The sequence below is a fragment of the Strix aluco genome, chromosome 5 (genome assembly GCF_031877795.1).
Source record: "Strix aluco isolate bStrAlu1 chromosome 5, bStrAlu1.hap1, whole genome shotgun sequence".
In the NCBI taxonomy this organism is placed as follows: Eukaryota; Metazoa; Chordata; class Aves; order Strigiformes; family Strigidae; genus Strix; species Strix aluco.
Genome location: NC_133935.1, coordinates 61,348,828 through 61,365,435, shown reverse-complemented (window position 1 = coordinate 61,365,435; position 16,608 = coordinate 61,348,828). Strand labels below are relative to the sequence as shown.

Sequence of the window (16,608 nt, the reverse complement as noted above, 5' to 3'; positions counted from 1 at the left end):
CTGCTTAAGACAGCAAAACCTAACACCGTACTTCAGGAAATGTTGTGAAATTAAAGGACAGTCTTATACCTTATCCTTGATACTGCCAGAGTCCATGTTGTAATAATTTGGAAATACTGTGTATATTATTGGTGAGTTGGCTTTATGTATAGTATCTTATTTAAAAGATCATTTCAGATGCCTATGAGAGTATTTACTTTTCTTATATTCAGTGGTTTTTTGTAATAATAGTTCTGTAAGCATGGATAACTAACAATGAATACTTTTCTTTGCATGATACAAGGTATCAAGTGAACTGTATTTGGGTTTTCCATCAAGTAACAGCTTTATTTCTTGCACTTCTTTATGAATGGAACCAGATTGCACCTTTTCCACCAGATGCTGTGGAGGTAGAAGCAGCAGTCCCTGGACTGATAAACTTTGTTGATCTGAGGGATCCTGGTATTTTGACACATACAAAGGCCTCTTCTAGAAGCTACTGACAAAATAAGTTTTCAGTAGTGTTACATCACTTCTTGTGGTAGTTACTTGCTATTTGCCAAAGGGAGTTATTAAGCACTGAGCAAAGCAAAACTTTTGGTAAAACATATTAAAACAGTCCTGTATATGTGTTATTTTACTAAGCTTAAGCTTCACTGCTCAGGTAAATATCCTTCTACCAGGTTCTCCTAAAGTTGGAGACTACAAGTATGAAACTGTGAGGCTAGTTTTCTAGTATGAAAACTCTATGGCCTTGCATTGCAAGCATCCTTTTCACTCTGTCCTTTCCAGCAATGACTGTTACATTGATAATAGTCACTTTTTTTGTTTTACACATAAGATCTGAATGTCTTTATTGTTGCCAGGCATGTAACTTCTAATTTAGCTGAAAGTATTCTGCTGGTTTCTTACTTGGATAATTATTTTGCCTTTCCCACTTGATTCTTCCTACCCTCGATTGATCTTTCTGCATAATCCAACATAAATTAATGAGTAGAGATACACACACTTTGTAAAAACAATAATAAAAAATTCCAATATCATGTTGATGTAACTGTTTCTCGGTTTCTGTGAGCTTTGCATAATACAGCTGTGAACTTGATTGTTAGAATGAATTATTTAAAATGTTTTATCTGTTTCCCATCATTACTCACGTTGATGACATTGAGAAATGTAACTGGGTCATCCTATCTGTATTATGTTAACTGAAATTTTCCATTTTTAGTTAACAGAACATACACAGGATATTTCCTTTATGCCAATAAATGGTACAGTTAATTTTGTTGATGGTAACACGAAAGTGCAACTGATAGCATAATAGTTCTTTCTTTTGTTTGTGTGTCTCTTCATGTTATTGTTGCTGAAGAAAAAATGTATAATGTTTGTTCTTGATTCCCCTAAATAAATTATGATAGTAATTTATAAAAGATAATTATTAATAAGAGATTTGATTGGGGTCCTTTTCAAATTCGACACTTGTGAAAATACTAACATAGCAGCAGTTACTTTTGTTATGCTTGGGTGTATGCTTTTGTTCCTCCCACTCTGTTTTGATGCTGTTCTGACTGGTGGATAGGTCTTCCAGGTTCTGCAGTTCTTCCAGAGAGAGGCTTCTGTCTTAGAAGCTCTAGCAGTGTACTAAAAATACTTAGCACTAGGTCTCTTATAAAAGCCAGCATTCCATTTGGAGAAATAAATGGGAAATTTGAGAAAATAGAGCAATGGTGTTCAGTTCTCTCTGAAATGGCAGCACAAAATTTTAGCTAGATATTGTGGAAATATAAGCTTTTATGTGACAATTTTAAAATTAGTAACTTTTAAGTAATGGTAACTGTAAAGAGTACTAGCTGGAAAATTACTTTAAAGTTTTAATAAAGGGCATAAAACCCAAAATATACAATGTAGATGTGTATTCTGTTTACTTTAAAATGTTCTGTTCTAGAAATCAAATGTATTTAGTTAAATCTATTTGTTCATTCAGCTTCTTCACTAGGGGTAGTAGCAAGAATAAAATTCTTCTTGGAGGTAATACATATTACTCTCACAATTTACTTTCCAGTGAATACAGAAATCATTTGAAAACATTGAATTCTCTTACTATACCTCAAATAAATCTGTGTTGTTAATGGACTAGAATAGACTATTTCTGTTGGAAGGGACCTATAACGATCATCTAGTCCAACTGAATGACCAATTCAGGGATGACCAAGTTAAAGCATGTTAAGGGCATTGTCCAAATGTCTCTTAAACACTGATAGGCCTGGGGCATTGACCACCTCTCTAGAAAGCCTGTTCCTTTCAACCCTTTCACCAGCTCTGTTGCCCTCCTCTGGATCCATTCAAGGACCTTCACATCCTTCTTAAATTGTGGGGCCCAGAACTGCACACAGTACTCAAGGTGAGGCTGCACCAACGCTGAATGCAGCGGGATGATCACCTCTTTTTACTGGCTGATTATGCTGTGCTTGATGCACCCAGGATGCAGTTTTCCCTCTTGGCTGCCAGGGCACACTGTGGACTCCTGTTGAGCCTGCTGACAACCAGCACCCCCAGATCCCTTGCTGCAGGGCTGCTCTCCGGCCACTCCTCCCAATCTATACCTGTGCCCAGCATTACTCCATCCTAGGTGCAGAATCCGGCATTTCAGCTGGTGAAATTTCAACCCATTAATCATTGCCCAATGCTCCAATCTATCTAGGTCCCTCTGCAAGGCCTCTTGTCCTTCAAGGGCATGAACAGCACCTCCCAGTTTGGTATCATCAGCAAACTGGCTAATGGTGCATTCAGCTCTTGCATCCAGACTGTTGATGGATATATTGAACAGAACTGGCCCTAGAATTGAGCCCTGAGGAACACCGCTGATGACCGGCCGCCAGCCAGCGGTCGTCCCATTCACTACAAGCCTTTGATCTCTGCCCTTCAGCCGGTCCTTCACCCAGCGCACGGTGAACCTGCTCATCCCAGAGTTGGACAACTTGTCCAGAAGGATGCCATGAGGGACAGTATCCAAAGCCTTAGTAAAATCCAGAAAAACTACATCCCTGCCTTGCCTTCATCCACTGGGTGGGTGACCTTATCATAGAAGGATATCCAATTAGTTAAACAGGGCTTTCCCTTTGTGAACCCATGTTGATTGTGCCTGATGATTGCACTGTAAACTCATAATTTGCATACCTTTTCATTAAAATAATTAAAGTTTCATAATCATGTATTTGCCATGCAGTAATATGGGATGATATTTTAACTGAGATTTTGATAGCTTGGGAATATGAAAATCTAAATGCTGTAAATGAAAAAGAAACACAGATTTAGTTAAAGTTTTTCTGTTATGTCTTTGGTATGTTTTGTCTGTTACTGAGTTAAAGAAGCTTTTTAACTGCTAAGCATGGAGGTTAAAGTGCTCTTTTTTTGGTTAGAGGTGAAGTCAGATTTCCTTCAGTACTTCAGAAGAATGGCTGACAGATTTCCATGCAAGGAATTATGAACTGATTTGCATGAATTTGAACTATAAGTCTGAACATGCAGAAAAAGTCTAGATGACAAATGGTTATTTAAAGCAACCAGAAAGCTCAAGTCTCTTCTATCTGTTGAGAGTCATTATCACTATGGAAATCTGTATTATTATCAGAAATAAATGCCTGGGTGGTTAGATAATCAGAGCATCAAACAGTGATACTTTCTTATAAAATATTGCCCTATAATTTTCAAATGTTTCAGCATCAGACAACAAAGCTGTCATAAAATATGTCTATTTTCTTTATATAGAACATCTGGATGGCTCTTAGTTGAAAGCACATGTTGTTTCACAACTTGAGCTTTTTTCCTTCCTCATTTAGAAACTTAGTGCAAGACCCAAGTCTCACCTTTTACATCTGAAAGAAGTGAAGAATATTTTATATTGACTGTACTAGGTTTTCGGTTGGTACTGATCTTAGCTTTGTAATGCTGAAAATAATGCAATGCCTTAAAATGATGGGATTTTATATCTTCTTAAATGGAGGTTACTAAGGATAGCCTTGTAAAGCAACATGCAATCTTATATTCAGAGCTTTCTTTTTACCTTGAAAAATGCTTTTTAAAAGCTTGGATTTGAAGCTATGTGATTCTGAGAGAAGGGGACGCTTTGCAAATTACAGATTTTTGGAGAAGTTTTATGGGTTGTTGTGAATGAGAGAATAATGCAACTTTTTGTTTTTACTCTTATTTTAATGGTTCATGCCTGGGATAACTTTTCTAGAAAAAATGATTATATCTCCACTTTCATGCAGCCTACTTCACTGTAATGAGCTTCATTGATATATTTGCATGGCTTTTTCTGAGTATGTGTGCCTTACATTAAAAATTACTAAATGGGTAGTATTTTCTTTTCTTTATTAGTACCTCTACCAAAAGACTTGAATTCTTTCATGATCCTGATCAGTCATCTGTGAAGAGCATTTTTTGTAGTATGAAACAATTATATAGGTCTGTCAGAGCATAATCAACTTTTATGTTGGTTTTGTTTAACTTGCTGATTGTATCCTCCTATTTCTCAATTCTTTCTACTGTTTTCACTCTTTCTGAACTAGCAGCCTGTTACAATCATCAGTCTTCTTCAGGGAATATCTGTTTTTTTCATCCTTAAGTGTACACACAATTTTTTGTCTTATGATACTTGATACTTATCATGGAAATAATTTCAATATATTGGTCAAATATTTTTCATATAATATTGAGTTCATTAAAATGTAACTCACTTGTAGACTTTGCAATAAGTATGCACTTACACAGTGCTGAAGAAAGGTAGTTAGACTGTAGTTAAGATTGTAAGGAGAAATTGAGCATCACGTGTTCATTGACAGAAATCATGCTGCAGGATAACATTTCTTCAGCAGTTAACATTTCCATTTTTAGTTTGTTATGTAAAACTTTATATGGAAGTAACATTTCATATGATACTTTGAAAACATTCATTTACATCTGCATTAACAAAAAAAAAAAAAAAAAGAACAAAAAAAACCAACCAAAAAACCCCCCAAAAAGCCAACAAAGCCCCCAAGCCCTATTGTGTAACAAAATTGCTGGCATTCTTTAAAGAGTCATTCTCAATTAATCATAGTAAGACATCCTGTCCCTGACTCCAGTATTTTGCAGGTATCTCGGAAAGTACTGCTTTTGTTATGCATATATACTCATTGATAATTCTCTTTTGTTTAACTTAATATCTCCAGAAAAATAATTTCAAGACACTGTATAATGCCACTGAATAATATTTGTGAACATGTTCTCTTTCAGCCATCTTTCTCATTTCAAAAATCTATTACCCTTCCAGTTTTATTTAGAATGAAGGGCTCACCCTTGTCTTTAAAATAACACATAAAATAAGCTTTTACTGCCTCCTCTTCGATGCTGGTTAGTTTTAGAAGACTTTTTACCACTCCCTAATACATATGTCAAGAATAAATATTAATATGAACCTATCAACATCTGTTGAAACAATTATATGTGGAAGAGGAAATTAATCAGAGGAACAAACGCTCTTGAAAGGAAGGAAATTTTGTTTAAGGGTTCTGAGGCAGCTTTAATTCAGTTCCATTGTTCCACAATGGTGTAGGACATGCAGTCCTATTTTTGATGTTTATCATCAATTGCTGCATGGAAGACTTGGACTTGCTGAACTCTTAACTTGGCAGGTAAACGAAGAGGGAACTCTGAGCTATGTTGGGGAAAAAATGCAGTATTAACCTTAAAAATACAGTTGCTTATATATTCTGATATATGTAAGCTGATTATGAAAACTCACTTCAGCAAATGTGTGCAACTAATATAAATGTAGATTATTACTGAAAGAAAACTAACAATGTAACTTATGTGATTAATTTTTTGTGTTTCATTATTGGGCTTATTTCTTACTTATCTATTAATTGGTCATATTTGTTTTTCCTTGCTTTTCTAATGCTTTTAGCTTTAAGTCCACAGTAAGATGGATACTATTTGAAGGCCTCCCGGCCCCCTTACATTCTTTTTCAATAACAGAGGGAAAAAAATCTAATTAAACTTCATAATTCTCAGTGTGGTCACTGAAAACAGATTTTTTTTTTTTTCTTATGAAATAGAACATAAGAAACAAGTAACTGCAGGCCAGTTCTTGTACTGGATTTGCAGATTTTCCTACAACCCATCATCCAGATACCTCCACTCCTTTTGTTCCTCTCCCTGCACACCCTGCTGCCAGTCTTCATCTGCCAGTAGATAATTGGGTCAGTGACTGCAAAGGATCAGCTTGAGAGATGGAAGTGTCCAGGAGGGAGTTGGCAGATAGATGCATAGAGATGACTTGAATAGTGCGAAAAAAAATTCGTCTAGGGGTGAATGAGGTATATGTGGTAGGAGACAGGCTCCCTGAGAGAGTAATAAAAGAAGCAGTTTATCTTTCTAGGAGAGAAAACTTGAGAGTAAACCTTCCCCTTTTTTCACACAGCTGGGTAATCCCTAGGATTGTTCAGTACTGATTTTTTGTTTTTTAAAACATCACAGACTGAAAGTTCTGTTTTCTAAGTCATAAAAAGTATTTTCATGATCCGAAGCAAGACATAAGACTTGTTCCACCAATAAGTGTTTGGTTGTTTTTCCTTCCTCTGAGAGCTCATTTTCTGTCATTTGTAACTTGAGAAGATTGCTAGCACCTACAAGATAAAAAAATAACAGTCCTAGAAGAAATCACTAATCATAGAGTAATTTAGGTTGGAAGGCACCTCGAGAGATCATTCAGTCCAGTCTTAAAGCAGGACTAACGTCAAACATGGATCGGGTTGCTGATGGCCTTATCTTTTGGAAATCTCCCAGTGAGAGGGTTTATATATTTTCCCTGGGCAACACGTTCCAATGCTTATCTGCTCTCAGTGAGAAGAATTTGTGTCCAACTCAAATTTCCCTTATTAGATCATGGGACAATTGCTACTTGTCCTGTCAGTGTGCAGACCTCTAGAATGTGTCTCCCTGGTTGTCTCTGTTTCACACTGAAAAGTCCTATTTCTACTTGGCTCTTCCTTGAAGAGAAGCCATGTTGTACCTTTTGATCATCTTTCACCCCTCTCTGAAGATGTTTTTCAGTTCTACTGTACTTTATTTTAATATAAATTTGTAGTTCATCCTTGACCTAACAGTGCTGTAGACCAGCCTGTCTGTAAAAAAACTTTAGGTTTTCATTCTAAGGAGTAGTTGCACTAGGTTTAAGTCTCCTTGTTTAATGTTTCAGATCCTGTATAAGGATTTAAAAGCTCTGTATAAATGTGATGTTCTTACTGGGCTGAGTTCAAAAGCTGTTGTAAAGAAGTTTAAGCTTTTACTGTACTACAGTAGTGAATGTCATGAATGAACTATTTAAAGGGGGTTTTTGTCTTTGTTTTTAGATATTTTTTCTTGATTTATGTGTGATTTATGCTTACTGTCAGTTTTCATTAGCAGTTACCTGTTGAAGGATTTAGCTTAAGTCTTAAATCATAATTTTGTGTACCACTGGCATAGGCTGCAAAAAGTATTGTTTCCCATGGACATCTTTTCATACCTTTAAATACTTTCAATCTCAGGCATTCCATTAAAAGGCTAGTTGCTATGCAAATGGGTATGTACGGAAAAATAAAGCTGACAGTTTATAAATTCATATAACACCTTTCGCAATGCAGCAATCCAGATTACCTCCTATAGTGGGTGCATATTCTGGGTTTTTTTGAAAATTTTCTGTTTGAAAATACATTTGGTTAATTACTCACAAATCAACATTTTAAATGTTATTTTCTGTATATATTGCTGTGCAATTGAAGTTAATATATGAGCCCGTGCTAAAGCTGTTTTAGCACAGCCACCAAATTATGCAGAGATTATTTTAAAGGATTAATTACTTATATGACATTAGACTGTACATTCCACAGATAAGTGCCATAAAAAACAGGTATCTTGATATTGCTACTACCTCTTATGACTTGAAATTCAGTGCTGAAAGATGATATGAGAAAATGTTCTGATTCTAGTAGTTGTATTTCTCCCATCTGATGTACTTTAGTGAAGTGCAAAGGGACGGAAATATTGTTTAGAGGCTGGAGGAATCATGTAAAAAAACTCAAGCCTAGCTTGTCTTTCTGCCACGTGGTGCCTAAGTTTTAGAGAACTACTCATTGCTTCCCTTCTGCTAAGCTTCTGCTTTATCTTTTATTCTGGTATCTTCATTTGAAATCATGTCTCCTCATCCCATCATTTTGTTTTATATTTTTAGTCCTTGTATAGAAACATGGAAACATTTGTTTTAATACTTTGCATTTGTGAGTTGGAAGCATCCTGAGATGACTTTGCTGTTTATGGTTTGAGAGTCACCAGTCTGTTTTAGACTGTGCTTGAGGGTATACAGTTACGGCTTCATCCCTAAAGGGTCTGTCATCCCAAACCACGTGCTGTTCGAGACCTGTTAGTATTTCCATGGTCTTTAGCTTTCATATTTTCTTCTACTACTTTACTTCTTAATGCCAGCAGATTGTTTTGATTTTCATTCAGATGGAGATCATCTCTTCTATATAGTTTCATATTTTCCTTAGTTAATGAGTCTGAACACCCAGTCCCATTATTATTTTGGCAGGTGCACACTGAGCGTTTGCCTTGCTTGCTTTGTTAATTGCTATGCATGTTAGAGAACATTCACATTGCATACATACGGTATATGCTGAGAGGACAGCTAGTCCTGGGTCATAGAAAAAAACTAGAAAATGCACGTTATTTCACTGGTTGTCTACCTGTGTTTCCTTAAAGGCATGAATGGTTGCCTTTGCCTCTGATCAATTAATCTACTTGGCTTCTCTTTTTGCTGTTGGTCTCTGGATTTAAGGATGGAAGCCCTGGTGGTCCTATTTTTTATTTACAGATGAGCTGCTACATCAGTGTTTTTTCCTTTACTTTGATGGCTCACTTTGTTTATATAAACTAAGTGGATTTTACATTGCTGATAATTTATGTATGGATTGTGCCTCCATTTCCTTTTAAATTCTTAACCTGCTTGGATTTTTAATTTTGTTTGGCTGCTTAGTACTTCAATCCATTTAGGGTCAGGTTTTTGGTTTTGATTGTTTCCTTTACATGAAGGTTGAATTCCTAAGCTGCATACTGTCCTGTAACTTCAGTATATAGAACCAGGAGCTACAAATATAGCCATTCCCCACCTGGCTTTCTAATACTACCTGTGGAACTATTTTATTTTAGTTTAAAATATTGAAGTTAAGAATTAAGGGATTAAAATATTAGACTAATTAGGGGTTATTTTCAAGGCAATATATAAAAAATAGCTAGGTTCTATCAGCTTATTTTTGTCTCTTCAACCAATCACTACCTGACTTTGTAAGCCTAGCCAGACTTTAGGTCTGAATGAACTCTCTAAGTTTTTTCTGAAGTTATTCCCCAAAGACCCGGGTTTTTTATAAATATTTTCAAGTTCTATTTATACTATCAAATTGAAAAATAGACTAAAAGTATTTCAAGCATCAGAATATGCAGGCACACTTACTTCTGTTGTAAGTAACTTCTCTTTTACCTTTTAATCTCCCACAACTTTTCAATATTGTAGACAATATATAGGAAAAAGTTGGGCATTCACTAAGGTGTATTATTTGTAGTTATTCTCTGGGGAGTTTTTCTAACATAGTCTTGGGTTCTTTGATTTCTCATGCCCTGAAATGTGTATTACCTTTTATGATCTTTTCATATGTTACAATTTTAACTTCAAGCTTTCTAAATGATCTACTAACCCATTTGGTAATTATTAGGCTTGTTCCTCCCCTTTTGTACCTCAGAATTGGCTTAGTCGTTCTCTTTTTTGCTTATTCTTCAAAACCAAATTTGAATCAAGTCACAGATAAATGTTTTGTCCATTTTCGGAGGGATTCCTCTTTTTGATGGTGTTTCTCTGCACTGTGGTTTGGGGTTTGTTGGGGTTTTTTTAAAATTTTTTCTGACATACTTCTTTAAAGAGTTGCTCTAGTGAGTGTTTTAATTTTTAAGGTAACAAGCCTTCATTTTCTTCCAAAATTTGTGCTTTAATGGTTTGGCTTTCTTCCTTCTGCTTTCTGTTATATGCACAAAAACACCACAACAAAATTTTAGAAATCATTGGATCTTTCTGGTGGGTTTTTTTGGTGGGGTGTTTTTTTTTTTTTTTGCTTGCTTACTTGGTTTGATTTGGTTTTCTTTTCCCCTCACAAATTAGATGGGTCTTAAGCCTTAGATTTTGGAACAATATTTTCTATGAAGACTGTTAGAAGTCAGTGTTTATCTGTGATCTTCCTGTGTACTGTGTATTAAATATATAAAAATACCTTCTCTGAAACTGGTCTGTTTCTATGTTGGGCTGAAGAACCAAAAATTTGTCAAGCAAAACTACCTCTGATCTTTATTAATATTTTTTGTTATGACAATAAAGTGCTATACTGTAGTTGGAAATATAATTGTGTTTTAAAATAATTGTATGGAGAAATATATGACATCAAGTTCTTCCTGAAGAGAGACATTAGTAGTGTCTTAATTTCACAAAAACCTTGATGGTATTTTTGCTCTCTGCTTGTCTGATATTACATATGAAAATCTCTGTATGTGTAAGCATACCGTCAATTTTTTTATTTGCAAAATACTTATTTTGGTACTGCAGTAAACACACAAAGCATGTTTTCATATATTTTACTAACATTATTTTAATACACAGAAATAGAAAACTATTTTAGAATGTTTTTCTTCCCTTTCCTCTCTGTGTATCAGCCAATTTACGAGATGTTACTTTTGTGATACTTCTGAAATGCTCCAAATTGGTATTTCTGTATTGAATTGAGAAGGGAAGGGGGTCTTTTTATGTGGTGAATCATATTGACTATAATCAAATCTGTGTGCAATATATCTGACTATTTCTTCTAGAGATTGTAAACAAATACCTGAAGAAAATATTTTAAAAACGTAAATAAGTAACATAACTTTCCCTGTGGTTTAGGTCTCTTCTATGTGTGGATGTACTCCAAAGAATGCATTTAGTTTTATTTCTTTGTCTGTTTTTTTTTGTTAGGCCCGGCGCAAAGAGGTTTTTATCCAGGAGCGATATGGAAGATTTAATCTGAGTGACCCATTTCTGGCTCTTCAGAGAGACTTTGAGGCTGGTGCTGGTGATAAAGAAAAGAAGCCAATATGCATGAACCCCCTGTCCATTTTAGAAGCTGTTATGGCTCACTGCAGGAAAATGCAAGAAAGAATGTCAGCTCAGTTGGCTGCTGCTGAAAACAGACAAAAGAAGGTATACTGATACCAACTTTTTTTCTTTTTCCCTCTCCTGATTTGTTCTTTCATGCTACTTTTTAAATTTGCATCTTTATCTAACTTGGTACTCATTAGGAGTGTTAAAATATTATCACTTAATTGTCATACATAGTGAGGTGCTGATTTTCTGGTGATAGTTTGTGTGCACACCTCATTCATTCCATTAATTTAGCTCATTATTATTCAATAAATGAACTATAACTGGTACAAGTCAATGCAGTATATAAGTGGATAGCTCAGTGTGAGCTGAGAAAGCATCATCACGTTATATTTTTAAACCAACACCATTGAAGCCTAGAGAAGCTACTGTTATTTTTATTCTAACCTAAATAGCATAAAATAAATAATTTATATGCATTTTATATTAGATGGCTCTGTTTCATAAATCAGTAAAAATAAATTATAACTCTAAAAAATACCTTTTTGCATATTTAGAACATTTGCTGTAAAGAGAAAATTATTTTGGAACAAGTATGTTGCAAAAAAAGTCTCATTTGAAGGTAAAACAATGTTATTTTGAAGGTGAATGGTTTGTTGGTTGCACATATTTCACTAATATGTAAACCATATATTCTTAAAGCATATCTAAATATGAATATGTTGGGGAGGGGTTTTTGAGAGGAAAGAGAGGAGTGGTAATATAATAGACTAATCTAGGCCAGGTATTTTTGAATAATTAGAGAAGAAATGCTTGCTAGGCATTGAATCATCCTCACTGGGTATGAGATGGATAGAATGTCTTCAGCAGCTGCGAAATAGCTTTTTGGTGACAATTTTATATTGATGTTTAAAAAAGAAAACAGACAATGCTAAGACAATTGACATAAAATTGGTTTTGGTAGTAATTGCTCTTTGGGAAATAATATGCACACTGAAGTACTGGAAGTATGCTGGAAATACATACTTAAATCAACAAACCTTTTTTTATCTTAGCTGTTGTTTAGTTTAGTTTAAGCATCCCTGCTCTGTTAAGACTTCAGATACCACATTAACAAAATTGAATAATACTAGACTGTATGTATGATATGTAAGTCTTAAAACAGTGTAATGGCCTGTGTGGTGAACTGTTACTTGTACTTACCTAGCACTTCTTTTTGAGGACTCTTAAACGTTAATTTTATTTTTCGTATGCTTTGTAAGTAAGTTGAGATTTTGGGGAAGGGATTGTCTCAGCATAGCATACAGTGAGTAAGTTTGCTTATTCTGACTGAAGAATGACACTGGGAGACACCCTGACACATCTGCCTGGACACTTGGATTATTTCTTGTTTCAGTGCATGGCCACAAGTCTCTTCTTCATTTATCTCTGTTTTTTATTATATTAACAGATAGATGCATGTAAGATGGGTTTACATATTGAGAATATGTCTCAAAGTCAGGATATTGGTATGTAAATTCCATTTCTGTCCTTCTTTTGTCCCAGGTTTGTTACCAAAGTCTGTATCTGTAAGTCTGCATGTACAGGAAAGGATGCTCTTGTCTTTTGTTTCAGAGAAGAATACATGAGGTTTTTTCTTTAAATCTTAATTTTAAGTAGTTTGATCTTAATTTATTTTGCAGCTTGATTCTTACCTTGAGAAGTACCTGAACCTTTACTACACTCAATTCTGAAGTCTGTAATTTTTAAGCTAAACTTTAAAGCACCACACTTAAAAAACGTATGTTGCTTTGAAAGTGTGTCATTATGATTCTACTGGTTTTACTCCTTGTAACAAATAGGAAATTTAAATAACACAGGATTTAAAAACAAACTACGTGGTATTGAGCAGCTGTGTGCATGACTCTACAGAACTTACACCTTCTTCTTTTAAAGCCAATTAGAAATCCTATTTGGACAGGGCACCCTCTTAAAACTTCTTGGGTTTGTGGCAACAGATGACACATCTCTCAACCATCTCCGTTCACAAACCATTCATTCAGTGTTTTACCTTCCCGTAGTTCTACATTTTTCTATCTGTTCTCCATCTCTCAAATCCCTCTGTGGAAGAGGGTAATGAAGGTGTTTTGAGGGATTTCTAGAAATGTTCAACAAAGTAGGGTGACCCAATGTAACAAAAAAAAAAAAAGTTTAGAAAAATGTGACCTAAATACAGAGACAGCCACACCTTCTCCCTCCAAGAGTGGTTCCTCCTCCTCTAAATGTGTGATGCCTGTATCTTCACTTTTGGAATTGCCTCATTGTCTCACTCTTACACTAAGTAGTGAAGTCTATGTACCACTGTGTTTATTTTCTCTGGATATTACTGGACTTTAAGCAGGCTCAGACTGAACTCTTATTCTTGGGGACTTGGTCACTATCTGTGAATATAGTGACCTTAAAAGCATTCTTTGAATAAAATTTGTATTTGATCATAAAAAGCAAGTCATAACAATGTGCCAGAATGTAGAAAAATGAAAGAGGTGCACAAATGACTGTCAGTCATTTACCAAACACCTAATCCCCAGATGTCATCTGCTATGTGTTAGGTCTCTATCCTCTTCCATCTCTTTGAATGCTTTTCCTGGAGCTGCTATCAAAATTAATTTTGAGGTTTCCTGGGAATTCAAAACCAGATAATCAGAATTACAGTTCTTGATTTGTCAGATGTTTGCAGAGGAGTTAGTATTGCTCAAAGAAAGATAGACACATTGGTTGGAAGAGGCCCGTTGATGTGATTTAGTCTAACCTTGTGCTTAAAGCAGAGTATCACCAGCAGTACATCTGGTCATCTGTGAATTTGTCTGTCTGAGGACTGAAACCCTCCAGGAATTGCAATACTGCAGCCTTTCTGCACTACTATCCTTGTGAAGAACTTTTTTCCAAGACTGAGCCACTTAAAGGGCAATTTTTCATGTTAACCTTCTGTTGTGGGGCCCCACCTGCCACTACTGAGAAGAATTTGACTCTGTCATCATTGTAAGACCCTTCAAAAGGAGCAGTATATTTCTATTAGATCATCTCTCAGTCTTTTGTCACTAGACTAATCAAGCCAATCTCCCTTGACCTTTTCTCACAAGGCATGTACTCTGTCTCTCACCTTTAAATGGTCTTTGCTAGTTAGTTCTTTGTGGGACACTATCATTTTTCTCAGTATCCTTTTTTACCCATTTTCAAATCCTTCTTGGACATATTTACAAATGTTTACATTACTGATATGTTTTAGAGTATGCATATAGTACACTTCGCAAAAATCAGATCGTTGCTAGTTCATAAACTCGTAAATAAATACAGCTAGTCCCAAATCTGTCTTCTAAAGGAAAAAATGTAAATATTCAGAGGTTTTTTCTATTCAAGATGATGCAGCCAAAACAAGGGCAGGGGTAAGAGATAGACATAGGAGACAACGTAAAATGAGAAACTAATGCAGCTCTTGTCAATTTGAAATCAAATAGAGTACTTATAAATATTAGGGATTCTTTATTTATATGCAATGCTTGCATGTAAGACACTATACACTATAATAGTATGGTAAACTGATTTCATCCCAGCTATATGTTAAAATCTGCTTGTAGTTATTTGAAAGTAATGTAATTTCACAACAGTTAAATTATAGAACCAGTCACTAATCTGAAAGCAAAATAGGAGGAATAATAAAGTATAGAAAATCATCATAAAAACATTTTCACTATAATCTTATTGCATTTCCAAGCCTTAAAAATTGTATACATTTCTCATTATTTTTGTATCTGTTTTAATAAAAAAGAAACTGTTGGATGCTCCGCTGTTACTGTTGGATGTTCCACTTGCTTTGAAATGCTTGTGAAGCATCCAAATGCTGTTGGATGCTTTGAAAAAACCAATGAAATGCTTGAGAAAAAATAATGATTTTTCTGCATGTGAAGAACTGTGAATGGGACCATTCCTAAGTACAATGTCATCATAACAGCTTGTTAATTTAATTTGCAGCTGTACTGTCATTAACATAACTGAAGAGGTGTCGTTGCTGATACTGTTTGTTTAGCAATGACTGATAATGCCATACCTTATTTTTTATATGTTTAAAACTGTTCTTAAGAAAGGGTGGACTCAGTTTTCTGAAATGCATTGTACAGTGTATTGGTTAACCTGGGATGAAGTTCTAAAACCCCAATGGATCCCCTCCACTGCTAAACAGGTTTTGAGGTATTTGAAACTAAGATGACATATATAATGTAGGTATAATTTCCCATAGTGATTTCTTCCTCTTAGTTCACTGTTTCTTATGATAATGGTATGATTTCAGGAAGAAATTTTACTATTACTATAATATATATCACATCAGTATTGCCATCACCTCTTGATGCTTTTTCCATTCTTCTGAAGAAAACGGAAGAGAAATTTACGGTCAGGTAATGTGATTAGAAATGTTGGGAGGCTGAGACCTACGTTCATCTATAAGTGTAAATTCATGCAGGATTTATTGTTTATTCTCTCTATGTCATTTCACTTCCCTTTTTAAGCATTTTCTTGTGTTTGAATTCTACTTACCATGTGGGAAAAAATTATCCTGGGGACAATGAGCTGCAGCAGGTGGGATTTATTTCTATTACAACTGCAGACTCTCTCCTTCTTGTACTCATCTCTTGATGGCATGAGTTTCATCTCTGTGGTATAACTGGAGAGTAACAAAACCATTATTTAAAAATGGTATTTGCATTAGCTTTTGTTTAAATGGCGTTTAGTTAAAAATTAATTGTAGACACATCTAGGGTGATGTGGAAAAAGCTTCCAGAGCTAAAAAATTTCATCTCCTATTGGAGAGGACAGGGAATAGCGTGCTGTGGCAACAAGCTTCTGAAAAGCTATTATACTATAATGCCTGGGGTTTTTTTTGCTTGTTTGTTTGTTTTCATCTAACAACCAAAGCAATATTTTAATCATTGACTGAAAGATGAGATGTTCCATAGCTATTACCAATCCCCTATTGGGGGCCATCTTGTTTCCCACGTAACAGTCTACAGTAAATATGTTCATGACACTGTATTGCCTTAAACTCTGAAATTAGTATTATTTTACCATGACACTATAATCTGAATCTATAATCTATGGTTCTTCCTTCATCTATTGAAGTGAAACATTTATTCCAAGTAAGATTTAAATGTACTGCTATTTGCCACAGCTTTTCTTAGATTATTTTTTTGAGCACTCTGAAATGTTCTTGTGTTGTAGAAGCATGAAACAATTTCCTGTTGCAGTCAAAATTAACTGTTCATGTTGTGAGCAATTGATTATTTTTTTTTCATAGGTACCTGAAAGTATTTTTCCAGAAAAAATGCCCACTTAGAAAATGCACTTTAGTGGTACAGTTCTGAATTGTTATTTCTGTATCAATCTGTACATAAATATGAAGTAGA

General features: G+C 35.0%; 1 protein-coding gene across 1 annotated transcript in view; it reads left to right on the top strand.

Annotated features, from left to right (window-relative positions):
- Positions 1 to 16,608, top strand: part of CTTNBP2 (cortactin binding protein 2) — an 86,706-nt gene that overhangs the window by 21,897 nt on the left and 48,201 nt on the right. The window contains exon 3 of the mRNA XM_074827554.1: positions 11,048 to 11,272. Within this exon, the coding sequence (XP_074683655.1) occupies positions 11,048 to 11,272 (225 nt within the window). The remainder of the gene's footprint in view (positions 1 to 11,047; positions 11,273 to 16,608) is intronic.